Below are 23,046 nucleotides of genomic sequence, written 5' to 3' on the forward strand. Positions count from 1 at the left end.
TTTTTGGTGGGTGGGTACATCTCGCTTTGAGGATCACATTTCGAGAGTGGATAAGCGAATGAAGTTGTGAATTGGGGTAACTGAATGAGGGAAAACGAGAAGCAGTTTTATGAATATCTAGCAATAGAAGATGAGTTTATTTTTTTTATCTAACATTCATGTTGTGCTTCAAAACTAAAAAATTAGTACAAAAAATCGAGCGAAAAAATGCTCCTAATATGATGTGTACGCTAAGAGTAATCAGTGCTTGAATACACTTTCCTGCGTGCTCGTTTGTCCAAAATTTAGTCACTCGTCAAGTCGATCATGAGCGTTTCGTCTGAAAACAGAAGAAAAGCTACATGAAAGAGCTTAGAAATAGGTCTTTAAATAAGTGATAAGGAAAAGTAAAAGCGTAGGTACCTTTTAATGTCATCACGAACCCTAAACATCAGAATGGCAATTTTTCACTAAAGACTAAGTAGGAGGACAAGGGAGGCAAAGGAATATCATTCGTCAAACATGTGTAAAATGTTATTCATTGAACGTGCTTATTTTTTCATCGCAAGCATGGGGGCATTTTGTACTTTCCGTTAAACTAGGGAAAGAAAAATTGGTTTTATCGATGGAGACATTAAGAAAAATCAGGAATTTTCCTTGAAATGTAGGGAAAAGTATACCTGTTTGTAAATTCCCCATCAAACACGAATATTTTTCAACGACTTATTTGATTTGGCTGTCATGCTAAGATAAAGTAGCATACTATTCTTCTCAACGTTGGATATCTCTGTATGTTTGTATGCAGTTGTTATCTTATGTTAACGTTTGATTTTTCTCCGGGTATTCTCAATTTAGGTGCAGACATTTTTTAAACGGAACTAAAAAATCTTCACTTCAAAGGTTCTCTGGTTTAAGTTCAACAGAGACCAATCGACAGCATAATATAGTCTGGTTATTTATTTCCATTCTGGATAACAATTGACTAATCTATCATGAACTCTTCTTTAAACATAATATGCAATGACAAGATTTTTTACCTGCGTAAAATTGATGATATTTTGTGAAGATTTTTTGCTAGTATGTAGCCACCTGATTTACACACAAAAAAGGCCAGGTTCCGCACAAATGCTAAACTTCTCTTTTATTGATCTACCTCACATGAGCCGTAAAATGAACATATTTAATTACCTCTCTAAAAGTTTTTCAGTTGTCTCCCTATTTTGATGTATATAATACCCAATGCCAAGAGATTGAAAATGGACACCTTCGTAAAATTTGCAGAGACAAATTTTTGCCTACGGTCAGCATACGAGCTTTGAAAAACACCTGATTGATCTATGCATGCTAGCGGTTTCCACACACTAGTTCTAGGTGAAATTCAAATGTTTGTCTTTAAAGAATCATTAGGTCTTCCAAAACTTTTTTGTGTGAACCCTCCATGGTATAGTAATGAGCATTATTTCTATCATTTATTTCGGTCGTTTCTGGAATAACGTCAAGTATTTATAAATGTGAGCACAAAATTTATTCGCATGTCCATATAACTTAGGATATTTTAATTGTATAAAATAAGTACAAAATCTAAAACTAAGAAAAAAGTCGGTATAAAAAATAGGAAGGAACATCGTTTCCCTGGGATTAAAGCTATTTCTTTTTTTTAAGATATCTGGGATTGCTTGCCATTGTCGCTCAGGTGCTGTCGAATTGGGGCTCACTTTATAGGTACTCGGGGTGTTAACCTAACCATACTTGCCCATTGCCCGTCGCACAAGTCCTCGAACTCCATCTCCTCGATGAGCTTTCCTCCGAGGTCCCCTGGGCCGCGGCACTGTGGGTTCGAGTCCCAAACTTTAGGCTTGTTCTTTTTCAGCCATCTGCAAAGTTTAGAAATATGATACAGAAAATGTTAAATTGGAAATTTACAGGTGTCTGAAATGTAACGAATTTCATTTTTTAAGCTGAAATTATCGAGTGAACCGAGCACGAGTACATCCTTGGATCCTAAATTGAACAATTGGACCGCGTCTAGCAGAAATGAACCTGGGCACTTCAGCTATTGTCAACTTTAACTGGGCAATTTAATTTTTCAAAAGACAAAGTATGTGCGGATTCCTTTGAAAATTTTAAGGAATTTGCTTGGTACTATGCAAAAAATTCACAGTAATTCGCACATAAACATCCGCACGCCCGTTTTCATGTAAAAAATTAAAATGCCCAATTAAGTTTGGCAAAAGCTGATGTGGCTTGGTTCCTTTCTGCTTATTGCAGTCTAATTACCAGGTGATTTATGATGAAATGGTCTAATTTTCTAAAGTACATGTGTCTAAATGGAAAGTGCCGCCTGATGACGTCACATGGCGGTGCATTTTCTCCCTTTTAAACCAATTTATTTACTGTTTCCCACAGCAGAAACAATTGTAAAAAATATTACGGAATCAGCTCACTACAACACTCTTAGATTACTGCTTCATCTAAGACTTTCAGATGAAGCAGTAAGAAATTCTCGTGCAATAATTAAAGCATTACAAGACATTTCCTCATTGGGAGCTCACGCAAAACATGCTACTCAAAGAACGATTATTTGAACGCGACGATTTGTCTAAACTTCTCAGTGTCTATACCTGATCGTAGAGCTGTAAAGAGTTTTGATTAGATAAATATTTCTACCCCAGGGTGCGCATTTTGCCCATACGTGTGTATGAAGGCAATTTATGTTTAGAGCTATCTTTTTAAGCTCCATGCATGTGTTTTGATTTTTCCTAACCGATGATGATGTAGTAAGAATAATGAACAATCTCACTGTTATCATGGGAGAAGAGGAAAGAGTTGTGATGAGTTACCTGGCAAGGTATAGAATCGCACAATCACAATGCCACGGATTCTTAGCCAGTTTCAGTGACTGTAATTCTCCAACGTAATCTAGGCAGTCGGTTGGGAGGTACTGGAATTTGTTGCTGTCGATTTGCCTAAAACCAGAAGAGAATGAGACTACATTTAAAGAATTTAGTGAAAACAGAGGTCATCAAATAGTTTCTCCACATAATGCATATTGTTTTCCCAAAATTCAGCACAATCTTTAGCATCAACATTATCTGACTGAAATGTAATCGTTTTAAAAAAACAGTTCAACCTAAAAGGGGGACAATAAAATCATGGCTCAAGCGTATCTCACAATCGTTTAAAATTTTAGTTAGACACTAATTCATTTTTATTATTAACAATAATATACCTCTTTTTGGTTTTAACTAACCTGCATGAAGGCGCGAAAGCCTTAATTATTAAGCCGAAATTAATTGTAAACTTTTTACTTCTACACAGGCTTGAGATAAAAGCTAATTAGCTTATTTTATAATTGCAATTTATATGTTTTGTTAAACTATTATCCTAATTATTATATTATTCATTCGAAAAGTCCTGTTCATCATTCAAATTCCCTGTTCATGAAATTTTGTGGGACATCAGAAATAAGATTATTTTTGTTTTTAACAACGGTATAACAAATTCCCTTTGAAATAACATTTTATCATAATTGTTGTGTTTAAAAAAGTCAGTAAAAGTGTCGTATTTTTGATAAAATTGTATCTTTTACGATGTAAAAATAAAAAAAATAAAATTGAAGTAAAATGACATTGAATCTCGTTTTGTACAATGAACCAACCAAGTAAATACCTAAATATAAATTCCACGAAAATAGCTGTATCATTGAATACTAACAATTTTTTGAGGTGTGGTAATGGCTTAAACACTTTTTCGTCCATCAGTTTGAGCAGATTGTTGTTCAAAAATAGAGCTGTCAGGTTTGTGAGCCCAGTGAATGCTTTTTCTCGGAGATTTTGCAGATTATTTGAAAACAACATAAGTTTCTCTAAGGAAATGAGCTCCCGAAAAATATCATCGGGTAAATCGGTCAGCAAGTTTTGGCCTAAGTGTAACTCCTTCACTGATCTTAAATTCAAGAATTCCTGGCCACTGAGCTAAAACATTAAAAAAACACCGTTAAAATAAATGTTCATCAGAAAAATCCATTATTGCTGTAAAGCCAGTCATGAATGGTCCATGAAGTAGAAACGTTTTCGAGCACTATGATAAAAATTGGATCAACATTTATCAAGCCATATTATGCATTATTAATGATGTTTTTAAATCAAATGCCTCTAAAACCGGTAGCACCGACTTTATCTGATTTTCTCCTCAAATCCTCCAAAATGTCGTTCTCTGACCTTAAAATGCTCTGAGAAGGCCAATTTCGTGGTATATTTTGCGTCAAACGAGGCAAAATTAACGTTTCTAAGCTGTGGTCAAGATGTAGTCGATTTTTTCACTCGAAATCATGTGATGATGTGTATTTGGATATAATCCTTGTATATAATAATGTGGAAGGAAGAAGAATCCAAATTCTAATTTGTTACGGATTTGACATATGAGCTTTAGACAGCTCTCAAAACAATGAACAGGTGAGAAAGTTAATGAAGAATTTTATGATTTTAATATCAAAACTTTCGGGAAGTATATTTACCACGCTGTACCTTACCGACCGCATTATCTGTTTTTAAGTTTGAAAAGTCAATATTATTAATCTCTAAAAATGGTCGTCTTCATTCTGAAGCACTTTCAAGAGGAAGAAATTAGATGGAATTATATTTGCACTGCTTTAAAATTATTTTCATCAACCTTACCGTGGCAATCCAGTTACCAGCGAGGTCTAGCTGCGTCAATAATGACAGACTGTCAAATAAACCAGGACGAATAAAAGTCAACCTGTTTCTTCTCAACGATAATAAATCGAGGAATCTGATCTCACTGAATATTCCTGAAACATCCGGGAAAAAACACTGCGGCTTATTTTCATTTTATTAATTTATTTTGCTTTTAACATTTTCTCCTCTTCAATCGAGAACTTTTTTTTCCGAAATAAAATGATGAACTATCCAGATAAGGCATACGTGCTCTCGTCAAATTTTTCGTTGATAAATGAAAATGTAATTGTCCAACATCTCATAGGATATTGGATGGATTTAATGAGAATGGGTATAACTGCAATTCTTGTTACCAAAAGTCTCGTCATATCTTAATTTTTGCCAAAAATCGAAACAACGTTATACCTTAAACTTTTTGTGATTTTTCCAGAACTTGTACAGATTATAATGTAATGTAATCATATAAAAAATGTTCATTAATTCATTCATGAATTCATTTAAGTAGAATTTCAAGCCAGAATATTGTTGTTGAGCGGGGCAGCCAGGGGGCTCAGCTTTCTTGTGAAAGGAATTCTCAACAAATCAATGAATTTATAATTTGGAGACCTTTAGAATCACAAAAACCATATTTTTAAATTTTCTTCAAATACAACAGCCATAAAATAAAAGTTTGTCATCAGAGTGCTGCAGCTTCATCGGGAGCCTTCGTTCAATCGTGTAGGCAAAATGCGCTGTCTTGTGTTCAAATATTTACCTACTTAAAACGCTGTACTTCATCGCACCGTACTGGCTCTAGGAGCATTAAAACGGACAAATGTTGTCAATTTTGTAGGATTATTAAAAGACCCCACCCCTCCCATTCTTGTCGACAAAAACGAGGCTAAATTGATATCATGCAGTAATTTTAATTCCCTCAAGGGAATTACCTATACAGTTGAACGACAGGTAATGCCAGGGCCCATATCGTCTACTTTCCATATGTAGTGCAATCCGAATAAAAATGAAAGCAGGGTGTCTAGCATCAGTATTTTTCCGATTTTCCTGATTCCATCAGGATGTAATCCCGATTTCATCAGGATTTGAGGAAAAATCCGTCGTAAAATCAGGATTTGAGAAAAGTCAGCTGTCGGATCGGATTCTTCTTCGAGCTTTTTTTGTGAAGTTACATTTTTCTCGTCAAAAATCAAGATTTGATCAGGATTTGGAAAAATCATGAAATTTGGATTTCGCAGTCGAATATAAGGAAAAATCAGGATTTCATCAGGATTTCTCAAAATGAAAAAAAACTAGACACCCTGTTAAATGAACGTGCACTTTAATGAGCAATGTATGTATGTATGTTTACTTCATGATTTTTATACGTTGTGAATTTGAAATACCTGGTGGTAAGTGATTGATTTGATTGTCCTGGAGCTTAAGTCGTTTAAGGTTTATCAGACCATTGAACGTTCCAGGCTTAAACTCGGACAGGAGATTAGCTGACAAGTCCAACTCTTCGAGCTTGTCCAAATTTTGAAATAACGTCTCTGGAATCGCCTCCAGCAAATTGCTCGCAAGGTTAATCACAGTCAGTTTGTTTGTCCCCTTGAACAATGCTTCCGGGAGCAATCGTAGTGAGTTAAATGAGATATCACTGCGTAAAAAGAAATGTAATTAATGTAATATTTTTCTCGAAATCTCGTATACATGCAATAAATGAGTGGAATATCTTCTTGCTGCAAAAAATTGTTCGTGAGGTTAAGAAAATCTACTGATTTGATCTCATATTTTGAGGAGGCACACATCCAACTGTGAGTCGAATTTTTAAAACTTCATAAAATTATTTCCTTACTTGTTTTACCTGATTGTACGTTTTCCATGTCAACAGTTCATTCAGCTTTTAGTTTTCTTCTCGCATTAGTAAGAGGTTTATTCGCGTTTTCAGTGAACTTTAAGCAAACTCAAAGCAAGTACCAAAAGAGTATTTCTCTACTTGTGACAACAGCTTTCTACGAGAGAAGTGTAGTTTGTTTCATAAAATTGAACAATTTGACTGAATATGTGTTGAATAACTTAATTTAAAACGAATCATTAGTCTCCAAGGTACATACATGGTTTCTAAATGAATGTTCCTGAGGAATAGTTTTCTCGGTAATTCCTCCAATCTATTCCGATGCAGCCTCCTACAAAAAGAGAAAAACGTGATCAGATAAAGCATTAGTTAGCAATTTATAGAAAGCAATAGAATAGAAGTTAGCAATGTATTTTACAGAAATACAGCTTATTATATATATTAAGAGTGTTTTCTACTATTGTTCTAAAAATGTACGTATGCACCCATGTACTTTATTCTAAAGAGACGTGCATTTTATTAAATATCATATAGGATGAATGATCATTTTCTTTTTTAGAGTAGAAACGGATGAACTTACAAGTGTGCCAAGCTTTCGCAGGATTGTAATAAAGTTGATGGTAAAAAATCTATGTGGTTGTCGAACAAGTCCCTGAAAAAGGAGTGGTCAGAAAGGGTATTAGTAAATATCGTAGTTCATTGACAAGAAAAATATGATAGTTATGTTATTAGGGCTTTTTTGATTTTAGAGTTAGACGCACCGTGTGCATGATATGATGCCGTGACGTGCAAATTGCATAAATTCTGCAGTTGTTTTCTTAAGGAAGCCCGACTAGATGACTTTGATTTATTCATGTAGGCAAAATGTTCTCATCACTGTTGCAATTTTATTCTAATCAAAACATCCTCCAACTTGATAAACTGTCACATAATGGAAACATTTCCCCAAAGGTTTTTAAAATAATTCATTCTGTCTAGAATATATTTCGATAACGGTAATTAAGAACTGCATAATATTTGAGTAAAAAGAAAATTAAATTATTGTACTCACAGCTGTGTAAGTCTTATGAAACCGTCAAATGCATCTTTATGCAGTGATGATATCTGGTTGATTCCAAGATCTCTGAAATATAAACGTACAAACTTATCTGACATCATTGGCTTTAGAGATACGGCAGGTAAATTGTTGTTTAATTATTATTAATAATTACAACAATAATTACGAATAATTAAAATATTGTTTAATTATTCGTACATGCAGTTTCACATTATACATTCATGACTGATGAACATGACATAGAAATTGATCCTAAACATTTTTTTTTTTTTGCATTAGTTGAGGAATGGAAAGACATGTTATAAAAATCTGGAATTTCAAACAATAAAAAATCTGTTAATTAAACTTTACTGTGCCTGTGCAATAAGTTTATTATGGTAGTTCATTATTAAGGTAACTGCCTGCCTCGTAGGAAGTGTAAGTGAGCTTTGACTTTCACCACTTACATGACTCTTATATCCGCGGGTACAATTTGTTTGGCGGGCAGTTCATCTATTTCTTGTCTCCAGCAGCTTAAAGTGTGCGTCTCAGGACGGCATCTGCAAGGACCCTCACAACAACGATACCATCGTTCATCGTCTGTGCTCCGACTCCAAACTGAAGTTGAAAATCAAATTTGGACACTCCAAATAGAATACCAAATAGGATCAGAATCTTTTTAAAGAAACAACACAATTAATCTCGATGTTGCGAGATCAATATTCTTTTCTTGGTGAGACAATTACATCATGCATCAAGACAAAATCGAAGAGCCCATGAAAAATTTTGAAATGCTCAATGTTTATAACGAAATATTTTACAAATATTCCAATACCACTGAGAGAATTCTCAAATTCATCAGAAGAAACGCTCTTTGGATATTTTCCACCATGGATTTAGACAACATGATTTATGGACAGTGTTATTTGCAAACAAAATGTGGATCGCGACGGACGAATCGTTTGGACAAGATAGTCGGTAATTTTGCCAACGCAAGTTAACATTTGCCTCCGTAAAATTTTCAATCTGAAATGAGAATATCAATTCCATACTGAATTTTAACGCGCGTTGGAAAAATCATCAACTCTCCATTTCAAATTGTAATAATCGACTTACGACGTTTCTGCTTTGAATGTAATGTCAGTACTTTCAGCTAGGAAAATAAAATATTTTAAAAATATTCTCAAATTACTGGGAATATTTCGTTAGTCATTTTAAGAAAGCTGAAAAAAAAAAAAAAATATTTCTCACTACGCAAACCTCTGGAATATTTGGAAAAATTCTGGCAAAATCCAGACAAGACTTTATGAAGAGCATGCGTTTTGAAAGTATATTGGACAGAATTTACAGAAAACGCTTTCAAAGATGTTCGAAAAACGGTATTTCAGCGACACCTATGTATACGGAAAGTCACCACGTTCAGATAAATTGAAAGAAAGTAGCTCATTGTTAAGCTTATGGTTACATTAACTGGAAAAAAAAAATTCTCTTGGGTCCAGAGCCCCGACTCTTAAAATAATTGACAGGAAAAAATTCTCTTGATTCAATCGGACTTTTGCTTGAATCGAGAGAGAAGCCGCCTAATCCAAGCGGATCTCCTTTTAATCCGAGCAAAAATCCAATTGAATCAAGAGTATTTTTTCTTGTCAAATTTAAGGATCTGCACTTTAATGGTCTTTTTTCCCCCAGAGATTCATCATAAATACGTCCAAGTCGTATGAAGCCACAAACTGATTGCGGTGGACGCACGGGTCATCGACAGTTTGTTGGAGTTTTTTGCCAATAACAATTTTGCGTTAAAAATTCAGCATAAAGCTGAAAATCTCAATACAGAGGGAAAAAGTTCATAGGGAAAAAGCACAGTTTTCCCTCAAAGAGATATGCTGTTTGGTGCAACACTATAGTTACGTCCATCCAGGGAAGCAACTGCAGACGCGTTTCGGCCTTGTTGGGCCAATTCTCAGAGCAGTGCACCAAACAGCGTATCTCTTTGAGGGAAAACTGTGCTCATATGAGCTTTTCCCCTCTGTATGGAGACTTTCAGCTTCATGCTGAATTTTTAACGCACGCTGTCAAAAGAAACTCCAACAAACTGTCGTATGACGCTGTTGGTGAATTTAGAAGAAAGCTCACCTGTTTGTTCGACGGATCGGAGACGTCTCTCGAGCTTTCCAAGTTGAACTTCCGTTGAATCATCGGTGGTTTTATCCTTAGCGAGGTGGGTGGTGTGCGTGGCACTGGCCATCTCCTCCCTGATCTTCTGCAGAGCATCGCACGCGTTGATGTGGCAGAAGTCATCGTCGGACGTGTACCCGAAAAACGGTCGCCCGTACTCCGCCGACTCCAACTGATCGATCGACAGCTGTAAAAATAATTTCAGTAAGAGCGCGCGCACCAGTTTCATTTTTCGGGAGTTTACTATTGCTCTGTGATCACATCATAATAAGGCCAACTATTTTTTTCAATATTTTTTCCACAGGCTGGATCACATTTACAACGAGCTAGCCACATTAAGTTCCTGATTCTCCTTTAAATAGTCGTGAAATAATTTTTCGACCATTCTAGAATTCATTCTTTTTGCTGCACACCCTCTCAGATCCGTAAACGCGCTTTCTAAATCGAACGGGAACAAAGTAACATTTATTAAAATGCAGCAAAAATTATCGCTCATTATCACAAAGTAATTCACGTATCTAAACACATTCATTCAATCCGCGATTCTGTATTCGTGAGCATGTTGTAAAAATACGGCACTCGCGATAGTGGAACTGAATTTGCGGAGCAAGACACAAGACTGAATTGGTGCGCGTTCGCCCCCCAGTTCGTTGAGATCCCTCTGTTGGGTGCCTTTGTTTGCTAGTTAACCTGGATAGTTACGGATGTGAGCTCGATTGAATGTTTGGAGTCCCCCTACCCCCTCGTCTTACTTAATTTGAGTGAACTTAATTAATTCAAGCCAACAACCTTCAGGATCTATTCATGTCAAGAATTGTTAAAAGATGACCACACGCACACGGTGTAGTAGCTCGGTATTTCGGAGAATTATCCAGTTATGTAATGGGACTTTGGCTACCGAATCTAACATTGGAAATGAACATTTTTGGAACTTGGAGTGTAGCCGAGTGCTGGAAATAATGTAAAATTTCTTTAAAAAACTTACATTCTATTAACAAACTTAGACCTGGTCTAAGTTTGTTAATAAAATGTAAGGTTTTTAAAGAAATTTTACATTATTTCCAGCACTCGGCTACACTCCAAATTTCAATATATTCGGTGCTACTACCTTCAGACATTGCATTACAATGTTCGTTGATTTTGAAATTTTTGTTCCTTATTTCGACAGTAATTAAAGTAGCACTCACTTGGACACACCCCCAAACGGAGAAAAGGTACTTCAGCGCTCTGTCAGTTTGCCTTCAATTTTTAGTGTAGGCAACACGAGCTCCTGCGTGGTCGAATAGTGGTATCTTCCCCTTATAACTGTAAGACGGAAGAAATTGATAGACGTGCATCATTGATATTTCGCCGTAGCTGTAAAATGAAACAAACTTGTTTTAGCAGGATGGGATTTTGAAGTAGGTAAGGTAAGGTCATGGTTTTAAGCGTACAAAGAGTGAGCACTGCAGGTAGAATATACTTTTTCCATCATCTTGATATTGAGCTAGCATACCAAAAAACAAGAATAAATTATGCAATTTGCTGCCCACGGAGAAAACCTTCGGTTTCTTTTGGAACACGTAAGTTTCAAGTCCAAGTTACTGAAGTTCTCAATCCTGAGATCGGAACTGTAGTGCTGGGTGCAGAAAGGAAATTTCTTGGGTTGTGGTGTCTCAAGATCTCCTGTACCGTTTCATCCGTTATGTTCAAAGCAAATGTATTCAATTCGTTGTGACTTTTACTACATATTCTTCATGATTTTACAATGCTGCAAACTCAAAATTTCAGAAAATTCACCCGATTGTTGCCTCTCTAGAGGTAAATTAGCACTTAAGGTCCTGAAACACCGTAACCAAGACATATCCTTTCTTCACCCAACGCTTCAACTTCAGTGTAAGTAACCGAAGTTTTCGTCTGCCATAATAAGACTCGTTTTATTCATCAAAAACTTCGGTTGCCTGACTTGAAGTTCCTAGGACTGGAAACTTATGCACTGAAAAAAATTTCTCGGCGTTTTTACCACGGTCCGTTGGTACCTTTACCATCTCACTTTTTTTACCAATTATTGGTAATTTTACCAAGACAGACTGGTAAGCTAAGTATTTTACCGCGATTTCTCGGTAAGATTATCAATTTCATAAATGGTAATTTTACCGAGAAAAAACTGGGTCCAAATAGAACCCCGAATTCTTGGTAATTTTACCCTTTTCTTAGTAAATACACCGAGATTTTTTTTCAGTAATTTTCTTCAGTAATCATTTTTGTAATCTCGCCCGGAAACTTTAGTTCTGGATATGAACTGAAGTTCAGTACTTGCGTTCGAGGTTTTTTTCTCCTTGCAGTACTCGTATCCAAGTATACCAGTAGAGTGGGTCGAATGCAAAATGCACTCGCTATCAGTCGAGCGCTAAAAAAGGGGGCATGCAAATTGAAACCAGAGCTTGATTTCCCCTTACGGTCCCGCAGTCCGTGTTCTATAAATAATTACACTGGCAAACTGAATCATAGCCACTCGCTACCGCGCTTACTCAAAGCTTTATCGCACATTTCAGCGGGTAAATCTGCTAATTTATGACGCTCGGACATACTCGGCCGTTTCTCAATTGAAATAAAACCCGGCGAATATTAAACAGGCCGGACCGAAGAGATCATTATATCACCCAGCTTTACCTTGAGTCGGCCAACTTAAAAGCCGCCGCGTACGCAAACGCAGCGCTACTGCCATCTGGGGAGCGACCCGCGAATTAATCGAAGCGGAAAGCGCGACTCTTTCGCCGCCGTTTTAAGGAAAAACGTCGCATGAAACTTCAGGCATTGCCAAATTTCCTTCGATAAAAGTTAAATTCACCGATTAAATTGTGGATATTTTTTTCTCAAATTTTTCATACAATTTTATTCGCGATTTAATCTAAAATATCGGCAAATTTCAAGGGAAACTACGCGAAACTTTCTGCACGAATACATGTTTTTTTCGAGGAAATTTGGCAACTCTCGAATGTTCTTACGGCGTTCTTCCTGAGCACAGCAGTTCGGTCCATCGGCAACCGCCATATGCGAATGAGTAGTTTCCGAAAGGAAACATGACCATTCTCAGTTGAGCCTCGAAACGGTACTGTTTTCATGTCTATCAGGGCGCATCTTGAATTGGACTTATTGGCTTTTAGAAGCTGCGGTAGGTGACCTTCGGCCGGGCGCCTTTTTGCCGGTGATATATGCGTTTCCTGATGCTTAATCGAATGGGAAAGAGAAAAATCGCCGACTGAAAAAGACGGAAAGAGTCGGGCCGTCATTAATTCTCATTAGTTGCTCTTGAGTGTCGATTGGGCGCCCTGATAAACGCAGCGGCTGACGATTCGATGATGAAAGGGTCAGCCGCAGCACTCGCTAAGCGTATTGTTTCGTATGCACTGTCACGCCTCGCAATTTGTCATCGCGAGCTCCTATTGGTTTAAGCTCTGTGGCAATCCACACCGCTGCGTTTGCGATGAACCGATTGGTTCTGAGATGCTGATTGACAAGATTTCCTTTTTTGCGAGATTTAAGGTGTTTCGGACTCGTTTCTGATTGGATCATGTTTTTTTTCTAGGCTGTTGAAAGTACCAAATTTTTGGTTGGAACAACTATAAACCTGGAATAATCTAAAGTACCTTCACTGTAAACAAAGATTGGTAGAATTTACCATTCCTTCACGTTTACCTTTTTTCTGGCTGAATTGACTCTAAATTGACGCTGTGTAAAATTCAGAGAGAAGAAATAGTAAATTCTACCAATCTTTTTTTTCAGTGTAGATAGGGAGAATGGACAGAACTTTAATCCTGGAGATCCGTCAAGTTTTCACCGATGCTTCTGTGAATGAAGTTATGATCTCAAAAGACGATCAAATCCCGAACCGATTCCGATCTAAATAGATTATTCTATGACTGATGGCCATCACTTGCAACATTTCTCTTTGATCAAAATGGAGTGTCACTGCCACTATTCGTCATTCCTTGTCACACAGAAAATTTCTGCATGGTCTTAATCCATAGTAACGATTTTAGGACTAATAAGTTTCAACGCTCGGATGGGAAGTAGTTCCAGAATTTGACCGCCTATCGAGGTTTTTAAGGCAGGCCGTCAACTAATGATTCCAGATCACCCGTTGTTTGTATCGCTTTTACACTGTTTTATCGATCAAGGATCGTTTCAGTGCCAATTTATATACGATGAAAATTTTTAGTTAGTTCCGACTTGTGAAGTCTTCTCTCAACTAAATCATGTTCTGGCTCAATTTTTGATTCAACTAAATTGAACACTGCTAGTGGGCCGATTCTTGAAATGCATAGTCAGAGCAGTAGACAAAGAACACAAAGGGAAAATTGAAGGGGGACCCTTTTGTTGGGAGCGGGTGATTGCAATAGATTTTGAGAAGGTAGTAATAGACAAACTACAGGCAACCCACGAGAGATTCTTTAGTCAGCTTTCCATCATTTTTGTCCTAATTCTATTAAAACTAACCGTTTCAACCAATGGAATGGCTCCTTTTTTCCTTTGTTTTCCTCGTCTTTCGTTTTGTTTATCACTTCCATAATCATCCTGCAGCCTAGCCAACCAGAAGATAGCTTTGTTCTGGTGCACTGCAAAATCATTATTGGAGTTGAATATTTTTCCCTTCCGTAATGTTTATCTTAGAAAAACATCTGGTACAATAATCGGCTGAGTTCAGTGAAGCCTGCACAATCAAGCAAACTTTCAATTAGCAGACCTCCAACTGCCCTCGTACGCAGTATACGAAGGCCCCGGAAAAATTTGCATAATTATGCGTAAATCTTGGAACTTATTCACTCTGTCCGACGAATCGCGAAGAGAAGGGAAAGACTGAAAGAGGAGCAACCTGCAAACCTGCAACCTGCCCCAGCCAAGGGTATCTCGCATGTGTTCAGGCCTAAGAAACTGTCAAACGGGGAGGTGTAAATTGGTTGCAACTATGTATGTTTGAATGCTTGTGTAGTGAACACAATTGGATAATAGTTTCTCGCTTCTATTTTCTGCAGCTTCTATAAGTTTCAATATCGTTGACCAAATAGAGACGCATGGATGGCAAGTTGTGAATAATATGATTAATTTATGTAAATCATAGTGTCTAGGACCGTAGAAAAGCGGGATTCATGAGGGAATGAAACATTGTAGGGAAAAGCAGGGAATGAAACATTGTATAGAAAATCAGGGAATAAAAAATTGTAGAGAAAATTAGGGAAAAATGAGGGAATCGGTTTCAGGAAGCTCTCAGAGATATCATATCGTTTTCAAATTTCGCGGAGGTTTCAAGCATCCCTTTTGTCGGTGAGGTTTATGGTCTAGGTAATTGCACCTGAGTTGCCATTACTAACTTCTTGAATGACACATTTGAATGACATATCATAGACATATCATGATGTAAACTGAGTAGGATTTGAATCGTAGGTGGAATTTTAGGAGCCCAAAATCCGAAGAAACAATATTAGGACGACGGAATATATTACTGGAAAGATCCACCATCAGAAAATATTTACATCACCTCAGCTTAAAGAGTGCAGTTAAGTTTAGTTCAAATAGTTAAAAATCTCTAAGTGAGATTCATAGCTAATTTAATTCTGGGCCCTATTTTGAGAGCGGAGTTACAGATCTAAATAGGCATACAGACGCAGATTTAACTGTAATTTTTTTGACGACCATTGATTTTGACCTTTAGGATCGAGACGCGATCAACATTTTTTTAATAGCGATCTTTACAGCAGTACTTTCAGCTCGGGAAAGTTTTACAAGTGATTCAAATCAAAACTCAGTAAATTTCTCTCCCAATCATCCCTTTAAAGTCGAATAAAAACATTAATTTTTAGTTAGTGTGTTTGAAACGGGCACTTACGTTGTCTCTACTTTTTGCCAAGTGTCCATTGTATAGAATGAGATGGAGAAGACAGCTTTAAAAACAGCTAGTCTGAGTGCAATTCTGCCTTGCTAAGGAAAAACGCCGTAAGAACCTTCAGCAGGCTTTGCCAAATTTCCTTTGGTAATACACGAACTCTTGGGAAAATTTGTAAATACTTTTCCTCCAATTTTTCAGATAATTTTTTTCCCAATTTCACCTGAAGTTCCTAAAAGTTTCAAGGAAAAATATCAATAACTTTCCTCAAAATTAAACATTTAATCGAAGAAAATTTGGCAACTCTCGAATTTTCATACGGCGTTCTTCCCTAGCACGGCAGAATACAACTCAGATAGTCGAATAGAGCGGACTAGAGAGTGGTATTGCAGTCAGCACAGATGAAGGCGCACAATACTGGAACATTCCGCGAATGTCATCAGAAGGCACGTCGAGACTTAGGACTGTGGGGTGATGAATACGTCGTCAGAGCCAAAAAGTATAATAATCTTGGCTATACCCCTGACTGATTTTGGCGCCAAATGATGGTTCAAGCTTATAGACTAGCAAAAAATAATAATATCTTATCAACTGCATAGTCCCTACGTCAAATATTAACGGAGGCATGGCTCTTCAAAAAACACGGCGTATGACGTCATCCACCGCGGTAGCGCATACTATGGTTTCTTCCTCCTTAGATTTATCAATTTGATATCGATGTGCACATTTGCCCAGGCTGTTCAACTTAAAACACAGAAGAAATCAAGGTGAAGGAAACCATGGTATGAACCATTCCGGTGGATGACGTCACAAGCAGTCTTTTTTGAAGGGCGGTGTCTCTTTTAATTTTTGACATGGAAACTTCATGTTTGAACACATTTTTTGTTATTTCTTGCTAATTTATCTGACTTAAAAAAACAAGGCTCTGAGACTAGAGAAACTTATCAGTTGTCACGGTGGAGAATGCTCTAGTTATCCCTGACCATGGAATAACAATTTAAAATTATATCTGGGGTTTGTTCAATGACTCATAAATTTGAAAAATCAACAAAATTTACCTTAGCACTGTCAATATCTGTTACAATGATAATTTAGTCAACAAAAATGATCAAAACCACTGATATATAATTAATATCTTACCAGTTGACTTTTCTACCCAGGCATTAAAGTCTCTCAATTATTGTTGCAGGGGTTGGGGGGGGGGGTATTGTTGGGGGTTATTCACAGGTCCCCCCCCCCAAAAAAAAAAAAAAAAATCCCCCCAAAAAGCTGAGGATATTTTTGTTGTTTCTGGTGCCACTTTTAGCGCCGAGTCCAAAAATAATATCAGTTTTTCCTCTACACTCACCCTTTTTCGGAGAATAGAGATTTTCCGCACAAAACGGGATTATCTTAAGAAAACTTCATTCTCTGGGAAACTGGAATATGAACATCACAAGTCAAGGTAATTTTCGGATTTAGCAGCCTATGCTACGGAAGATATAATGTCTTGAATAATGACCCAAAAAAATTTCCCCGTATGTCTGATATCGAGTTTTTCCCGGGAAAATGGGATAATTCAATTCGTTCATGCACACCTATGTGAAACTGATCCGCGCATCCGTCTGTTTTGGATCTGGAAGCACGGAAAATTATTCTCTTCGGATATTTGATAATGCTACTCCTGCTCACTTAATATTTGCTCGTAAAGTCGAAAATGATCTCAGTTTCTTTCCGCCACCCTCCTAATTTCCCGGAAAATCGACTCTTCCTTCAATTAGTGATACGCTTGACTTAAATGAGACTGAAACAGTGGCGATTCTTGAAAGTGGCAACACTATTTTTCCACCATTTGAAGTCATTAAAATATCGATTTAAGTGAGGCAAGCTGCAGTGGCGTGGCGTGAATGATCGATTTTCGATATTTTCCAATTTAAAGCTATGGTAAAGAATCGATTATTACGGTGTTCGCTGCAAACACCCTGTTTATCGATTCTTTTCCATATGTTTAAATGACAGATCAATCGATACATTGCAAAGCATACATACTTTTAAATGGAGGAAAAATAGTGTTGCCGATCTGCAAGAATCACCACTGAAAAGAAACCAAGGTTGAATAAACCACAGTGTACACCACTGTGGTGGATGACATCAAACGCCATGTTTTTTGGGAGGCGATATTTCCTCCAAAATTGGACATGGAAATTTGGTGTTGGGACAAATCTTATTATTTTTCGCTAATCTATAAGCTGAAATGGTCAAAACGCAAAATTCTGTGACTAGCGCAACTGGCCCATTATGGCGCCAAAAGTGCCGCATCTCTCAAGATTGTAAAATACAAAGCGAGCGAAGAGCAATTTCGGTCGAGAGCTCGCTGTCAAAAGACAAGCACCTACGACTTACGAGCAGAAATTTCGGAAAAGTTTCTTGCCGACCCATCTTGACCGCGTTCAACTCCTCGACAGGAGATCCGCCGGACCAAAGAGAAACCGCGTTAGGAACCTCAGAACATTGCCAAATTTTCGGTACTAAAATACTAAGACGGCGGGCAATTTCGAAGTATTTTTCTTTCAAATTTTCAGGGGCTGTTTTTCGTCCTCGCATCGAGTTTACCCGGATATTTCAAGGAAAAATATTCGCAATTTTTCTCAGGAGTAAATAATTTATTTCAGAACATTTGACAACATCTGAACGCACATAGGCGGTTTTACCGAGGACGACAGAGATTGTCATCCTGAGAGTCGGTCCTTGCGTGGGCAGGGAGAGCTGTTCGCTCGAGAGATCGCTCCGAGAGTTGCAACTCATCATGTCGCGGGCCAGACATCAAAACTCCTGGCCGAGCCAAACCGCGTACCCTCACCGCTGGGGCCCCGTGTAGATAAGCGGTTTTAACGTTGAGCGGTATCTAAATCGCGGGCCGCCCGGGTCGCAGAGGCGGAGGGCGTGTTTTTCGGGTCCCCGACATCGAAAAGAAAGAGACGGCCGGGCTTTAGAAAGTCCCCGCGGTGACGTTTATACGACACTCGAAATTGGGATGACTGGACCATGGCTTTAGAGAAATCGCGTAAGTCCACCTGCAGAACAAACCCTGAATATGAACCTATATGTTTAGTAGGGCCCAGACCGATTCAGAGGGCAAAATATAGAATTTGCAGGTGTCTAAAATTTGGTGAATTTCATCTTGAAAATGGAGATATTGCATGTGTGAGGAATTTGCGATTTGACTGTTGTTTCTTACGTAAAAGTTCGCGAGGAACACGATGGTGCCACTGGTTTTCTCTGAAATCATCTCCCAAGCTCAAAAAAAGCTCTCAAAGTGAGGCCAAAATGGAAAGGATATCCCGCCCTACCCTGAGAGTCCACCTCTACATCAAGACAAACTCTCCATGCAAAGATAGGGAGCAAATACATTAGCAGGGTTGCCACTTTATTTGGGGACTCCAAAACTGAAAATACGGCAACCCTGCTAATGCATTTGCTCCCTATGTTTGCATGGAGAGTTTGTTTTGATGTAGAGGTGGACTCTCAGGGTAGGGTGGTATATCCCCTCCATTTTGGCCTCAACTTGAGAGCTTTTTTAAACTTGGGAGTTGATTTCAGAGAAAACCAGTGGCACCATCGTGTTTCTCGCGAACTTTTACATAAGAAGCAACAGTCAAATCGCAAATTCCTCACGCATGCAACATCTCCATTATGCTATCAGGAAAATCGAGTACGAGGATATCCTTGGATTCTAAATTAGACAATTATTGGAGAAAATATGACAAAATAACGTAATCTGCTAAAATACATGTGTTTGATTGGAACATGCCGCCAGATGACGTCATAAGGTGGTACATGTTCTCGATTTTAAATCTGTTTCTCTCCAATGTTCCTTGTCAGCAAAAAAAATTATGAAAAATACTGCGAACTCAGCTCATTAAGTACTCTCAGATGAAGCAATAAAATTATTGTTTGCAAATTCTCCATTGGCCGCGTGTAAATCGAAAGGGACTATCTCCGTCTTGACATGAGCTCAAAGACCCTTTTTACGATACACGCATGACGAGGTCCAGGTCTTAACAGGGATTGTACCTTTTGAAACGTCAAATTATAAATAAGATAATGCGTAAATAATATCTGTAAACGTTTGTTCAGAGCCAATTGCAAAATTTGGGAAATAGAGGAAATTGTCGTTATGTCTTGAACTTAATTGCCATCCTGTTCGTGTATATTGGTCCTGTCAATGCTATGCTAAATATGAAAAAAAATAGTCATCAAACTAAAACTAGCAACCATTACCGCTTTCGAGCCTATAAAATTGCCTGATCAAGATGCTGAAGTGCACTGTTAAAAATCGTTGATTCCGTCCGACGGAAAATCCGGAGTGAGAATGAACACGCGAGTGCGGTTCAGCGCGTAGGTGCTGAGACGGGCTGCATGTGTAGTCAAAGCACTCCGCACCGGAGTCACGCGCACCTTCTCTCCCTCGCACTAGCGCTATATACTGTCTCCTCTCCCCTTTAAGCCTACCACTCTCAGAATGAAAATGAAAAATTTAAAGAGAAAAAAATAGAAAAAATAATAGAATAGTGGAAATAATAGAATAGTCGAAATTATGGTATAACAGAGACAATAGAAAAGAAATAAAATAAAGTAAATCAAATATTTGATAAAATATAAAGTCAAAGACTAAATTGAAGTAAATAATTAGAGGGAGCAAGGAGATGAAGAAAAAAAATAAAATAAGGGAAACAACTAAATGATGTTAAAGAATAGAATGAATTTTAAGAGTAAAGTGAAGTCCAAAAATTATGATGAAGTATTAAAAGAAATCACAGTAAATATAAAACAAAGTAAAGGAATGAGAAGTAAATAATTAAAGAAAAAAAAATGAAGTGCTTGAAAAAATAAAATAGAGTGAAGAAAAAATAGAGACAAGGAAATAAAACAAAGTAAAACGATAAAATATAGTTAAAAAATATAGTAAAGTAAACTAAATACACGGACAAATCCAGGTAGATTGAAAATATCATAGCGGCCCGTTCAAATCGACGTTAAATACCGTTTTTGCGTCACTCCCAGGCATCGTTCGCTATAGCTCAATCAGTAGGGTCGTCGGTTAGTGTCAGGTAGGTCCCGGGTTCAATTCCCAAGGTAGGTAGAAAATTTCTAACTTTCAAAATCGGTTAAATCACGTACTATTGGATTCATTATTTTTATTTTTCATGGTTTCAAAAAGTATTTCCACAATTAACCCCTTTCCACCATCCCTAGCTGCGAACCCCTAAATTTGCGGCTCCCGCGAATCCGTCCGGCGTCGGAGTGATTTCTATGCGTACGGCACCCAAAATCCGTCCAGCCGATTCTCCGTCGGAGTGATTCCTCGGTCCGGCGAAGTGAGGGCCCGTTCTTACTCGCGCTTGTGCTGAGTCTCACTCCGTTTTTTTTAACAGTGTGAAGGGAAACCAGATGTATACCGTTCGATCACGCATTCGGCGAAATCGTCGATTTCGGGTGCTTGAACACGAAAAGAGCATACCTTCGTTTCAATGGGTCGCAGTTGCGCTGGTCACTGAGCCGTGGTTTGATGCTTAATTCTTGTAGATTAGCTCAAAATAATAAAATCCGTCCAAACAGCAACTTTCCACGTTCAATATTAACCGAGATATCGCCCTTTGAAAAGTCGGGTTTTTGACACCCTGGGTTTCTTCCACCCTGCATTCATCCGAGGTTCACGTTGAGTAACCAGTGCAAATGTGCATGACACCGACTGAACTCGAAGTCTTGTAGGCGCTAATATGCGTTCCACGCTAACTGACCGACAGCACTGCCTTTAGTGCAATGCGATAAGTATACATGCAGTCTTGTAGGCGCTAATATGCGGCTCACGCCGACCGCACTGTTTAGCGCAATGCGTAAAGTATTCCCACAGTGTTGCAGGCGCTAATATCATTCATTCGAGATTCACGTTGAACATCCAGTGTAAATGTGCATCACAGCGACTGATGAAAGCAAGGTGGAAGGAACTGAGGGTGCCACTACACTGGGAAAGAAAAGACATTGGATCTAGAGGCCAGACTCTTAAAAACATCGACAAGAAAAAGTACTCTTGATTCAATCAGAATCTAGCTTAAATCAAGAACCAAGCCTCTTTATTTAAGCGGATTTCGTTTTGATTCAAGCAAAAATCCGATTGAATCAAGAGTATTTTTTCTTGTTAATGTTTTCAAGAGTCTGGGCTCTAGGTCCAATGTGTTTTTTTCCCAGTGTACCGCGGTGGATGACGTCAAAAATTCGACTTTTCAAAGGGCGACATTTCGATTAATATTGAACGTAGAGGGTTGCTGTTTGGACAGATCTCATTATTTTTAGCTAATCTATAAGAATCAAGTATCAAAACACGATTCTGCGATGAGCGCAACTGATCCATTACATTGCGCTGGCCTGATCAAGCCGAACCTCCAAAATTACAGGCACGTCCATACTCCACCTATCCAGGTAAGCTCCTAGTGGGACCGACCCGGATGATAAGATAGATCGAGATATCGACGACCAGGTCTCGGACTGTTATCTGGATCTGGTGGCCGGAGCCGCGGCGTCCAGGGCGTCCAGCGTGGCGCTGGGCTCATGTTATGGCGTTCCCGCCGCCCGCCGGTTAATCTAAATTGCAAGGGTCGTGTGAAAACGGAAGCCGGCTAGTTTCCTGTCTTCCTGGGCCCCCGAGCCCCGTTGCCACATTTCGCGAGGAATCCCCTGTTTCGTCCATCGGGATTCCGGGTGGTGGGTGAGGCGCGGCAACCCCGGGCCAAGGACTCTTACCTATTTCCTTTGTTTCCTCGGGGAGAACCGTTTCATTAACTGCGCCTCCGAATCCCGCCTCCGCGTTTTCTCTCCGTTTTTTAATTCCTCCGCTTTTACGCCGTTTAAAAACTCGAATTTAATGCCTCCGTAACTCGAGGGCGGCCGCGGATCCTATCTATGTGGGTTATGGTTACTCATTTCCAAACGCAGCAACGGAAATTTCTAGATTGACGTACGCGCGTCTCTCTTCCCTGAATTCTTAGAATTTTTTTTCATAATTTTGTCATTTTGTTTCATTATTTTATTTCAATTACTGTCTTTCCGCATGTTCCTGATTCCTTTAGCGATGTTAACGGTTATTCGTCTTAAGATGTCATCATATGTATTCTTCTTTTAATTTTTGCCCGGATTGAGAGTGCCAATCATGCTATCGTACATCTATGATCGAGGCTTTCAGAGCAAAATGGACCGCGTTAAACAGAATGGAACCAAGCCACATCAGCTATCGCCAAATTTAACTGGGCAATTTAATTTCCTACATGAAAACGGCTATGCAGATATTTATGCAAATTTCAGTGAATTTTCTTCATAGCACAAAGCGAATTCCTTGAAATTTTCAAAAAAATCCGCTCAAACGTTTCTTCGTAAAAAATTGAATTGCCCAATTAAATATGGCAATAGCTGATGTGGCTTGGTTCCTTTC

At 38.3% G+C, this 23,046-nt stretch overlaps 1 protein-coding gene across 1 annotated transcript; it reads right to left on the bottom strand.

The window, feature by feature from the left end:
• Positions 1–221: 221 nt before the first annotated feature.
• Positions 222–10,359, bottom strand: LOC140224683 (uncharacterized). Its single transcript, XM_072300908.1, has 11 exons — positions 9,677–10,359; positions 8,011–8,161; positions 7,559–7,630; positions 7,088–7,159; positions 6,767–6,838; positions 6,056–6,309; positions 4,656–4,789; positions 3,694–3,953; positions 2,820–2,945; positions 1,733–1,853; positions 222–319 (listed from the first exon to the last, which is right to left on the bottom strand). The coding sequence occupies exons 1-11, from the start codon at positions 9,945–9,947 to the stop codon at positions 305–307; spliced, it is 1,548 nt and encodes a 515-aa protein (XP_072157009.1). The 5' UTR covers positions 9,948–10,359; the 3' UTR covers positions 222–304.
• Positions 10,360–23,046: the final 12,687 nt, after the last annotated feature.

This window comes from Bemisia tabaci, chromosome 5 (assembly GCF_918797505.1).
Source record: "Bemisia tabaci chromosome 5, PGI_BMITA_v3".
In the NCBI taxonomy this organism is placed as follows: Eukaryota; Metazoa; Arthropoda; class Insecta; order Hemiptera; family Aleyrodidae; genus Bemisia; species Bemisia tabaci.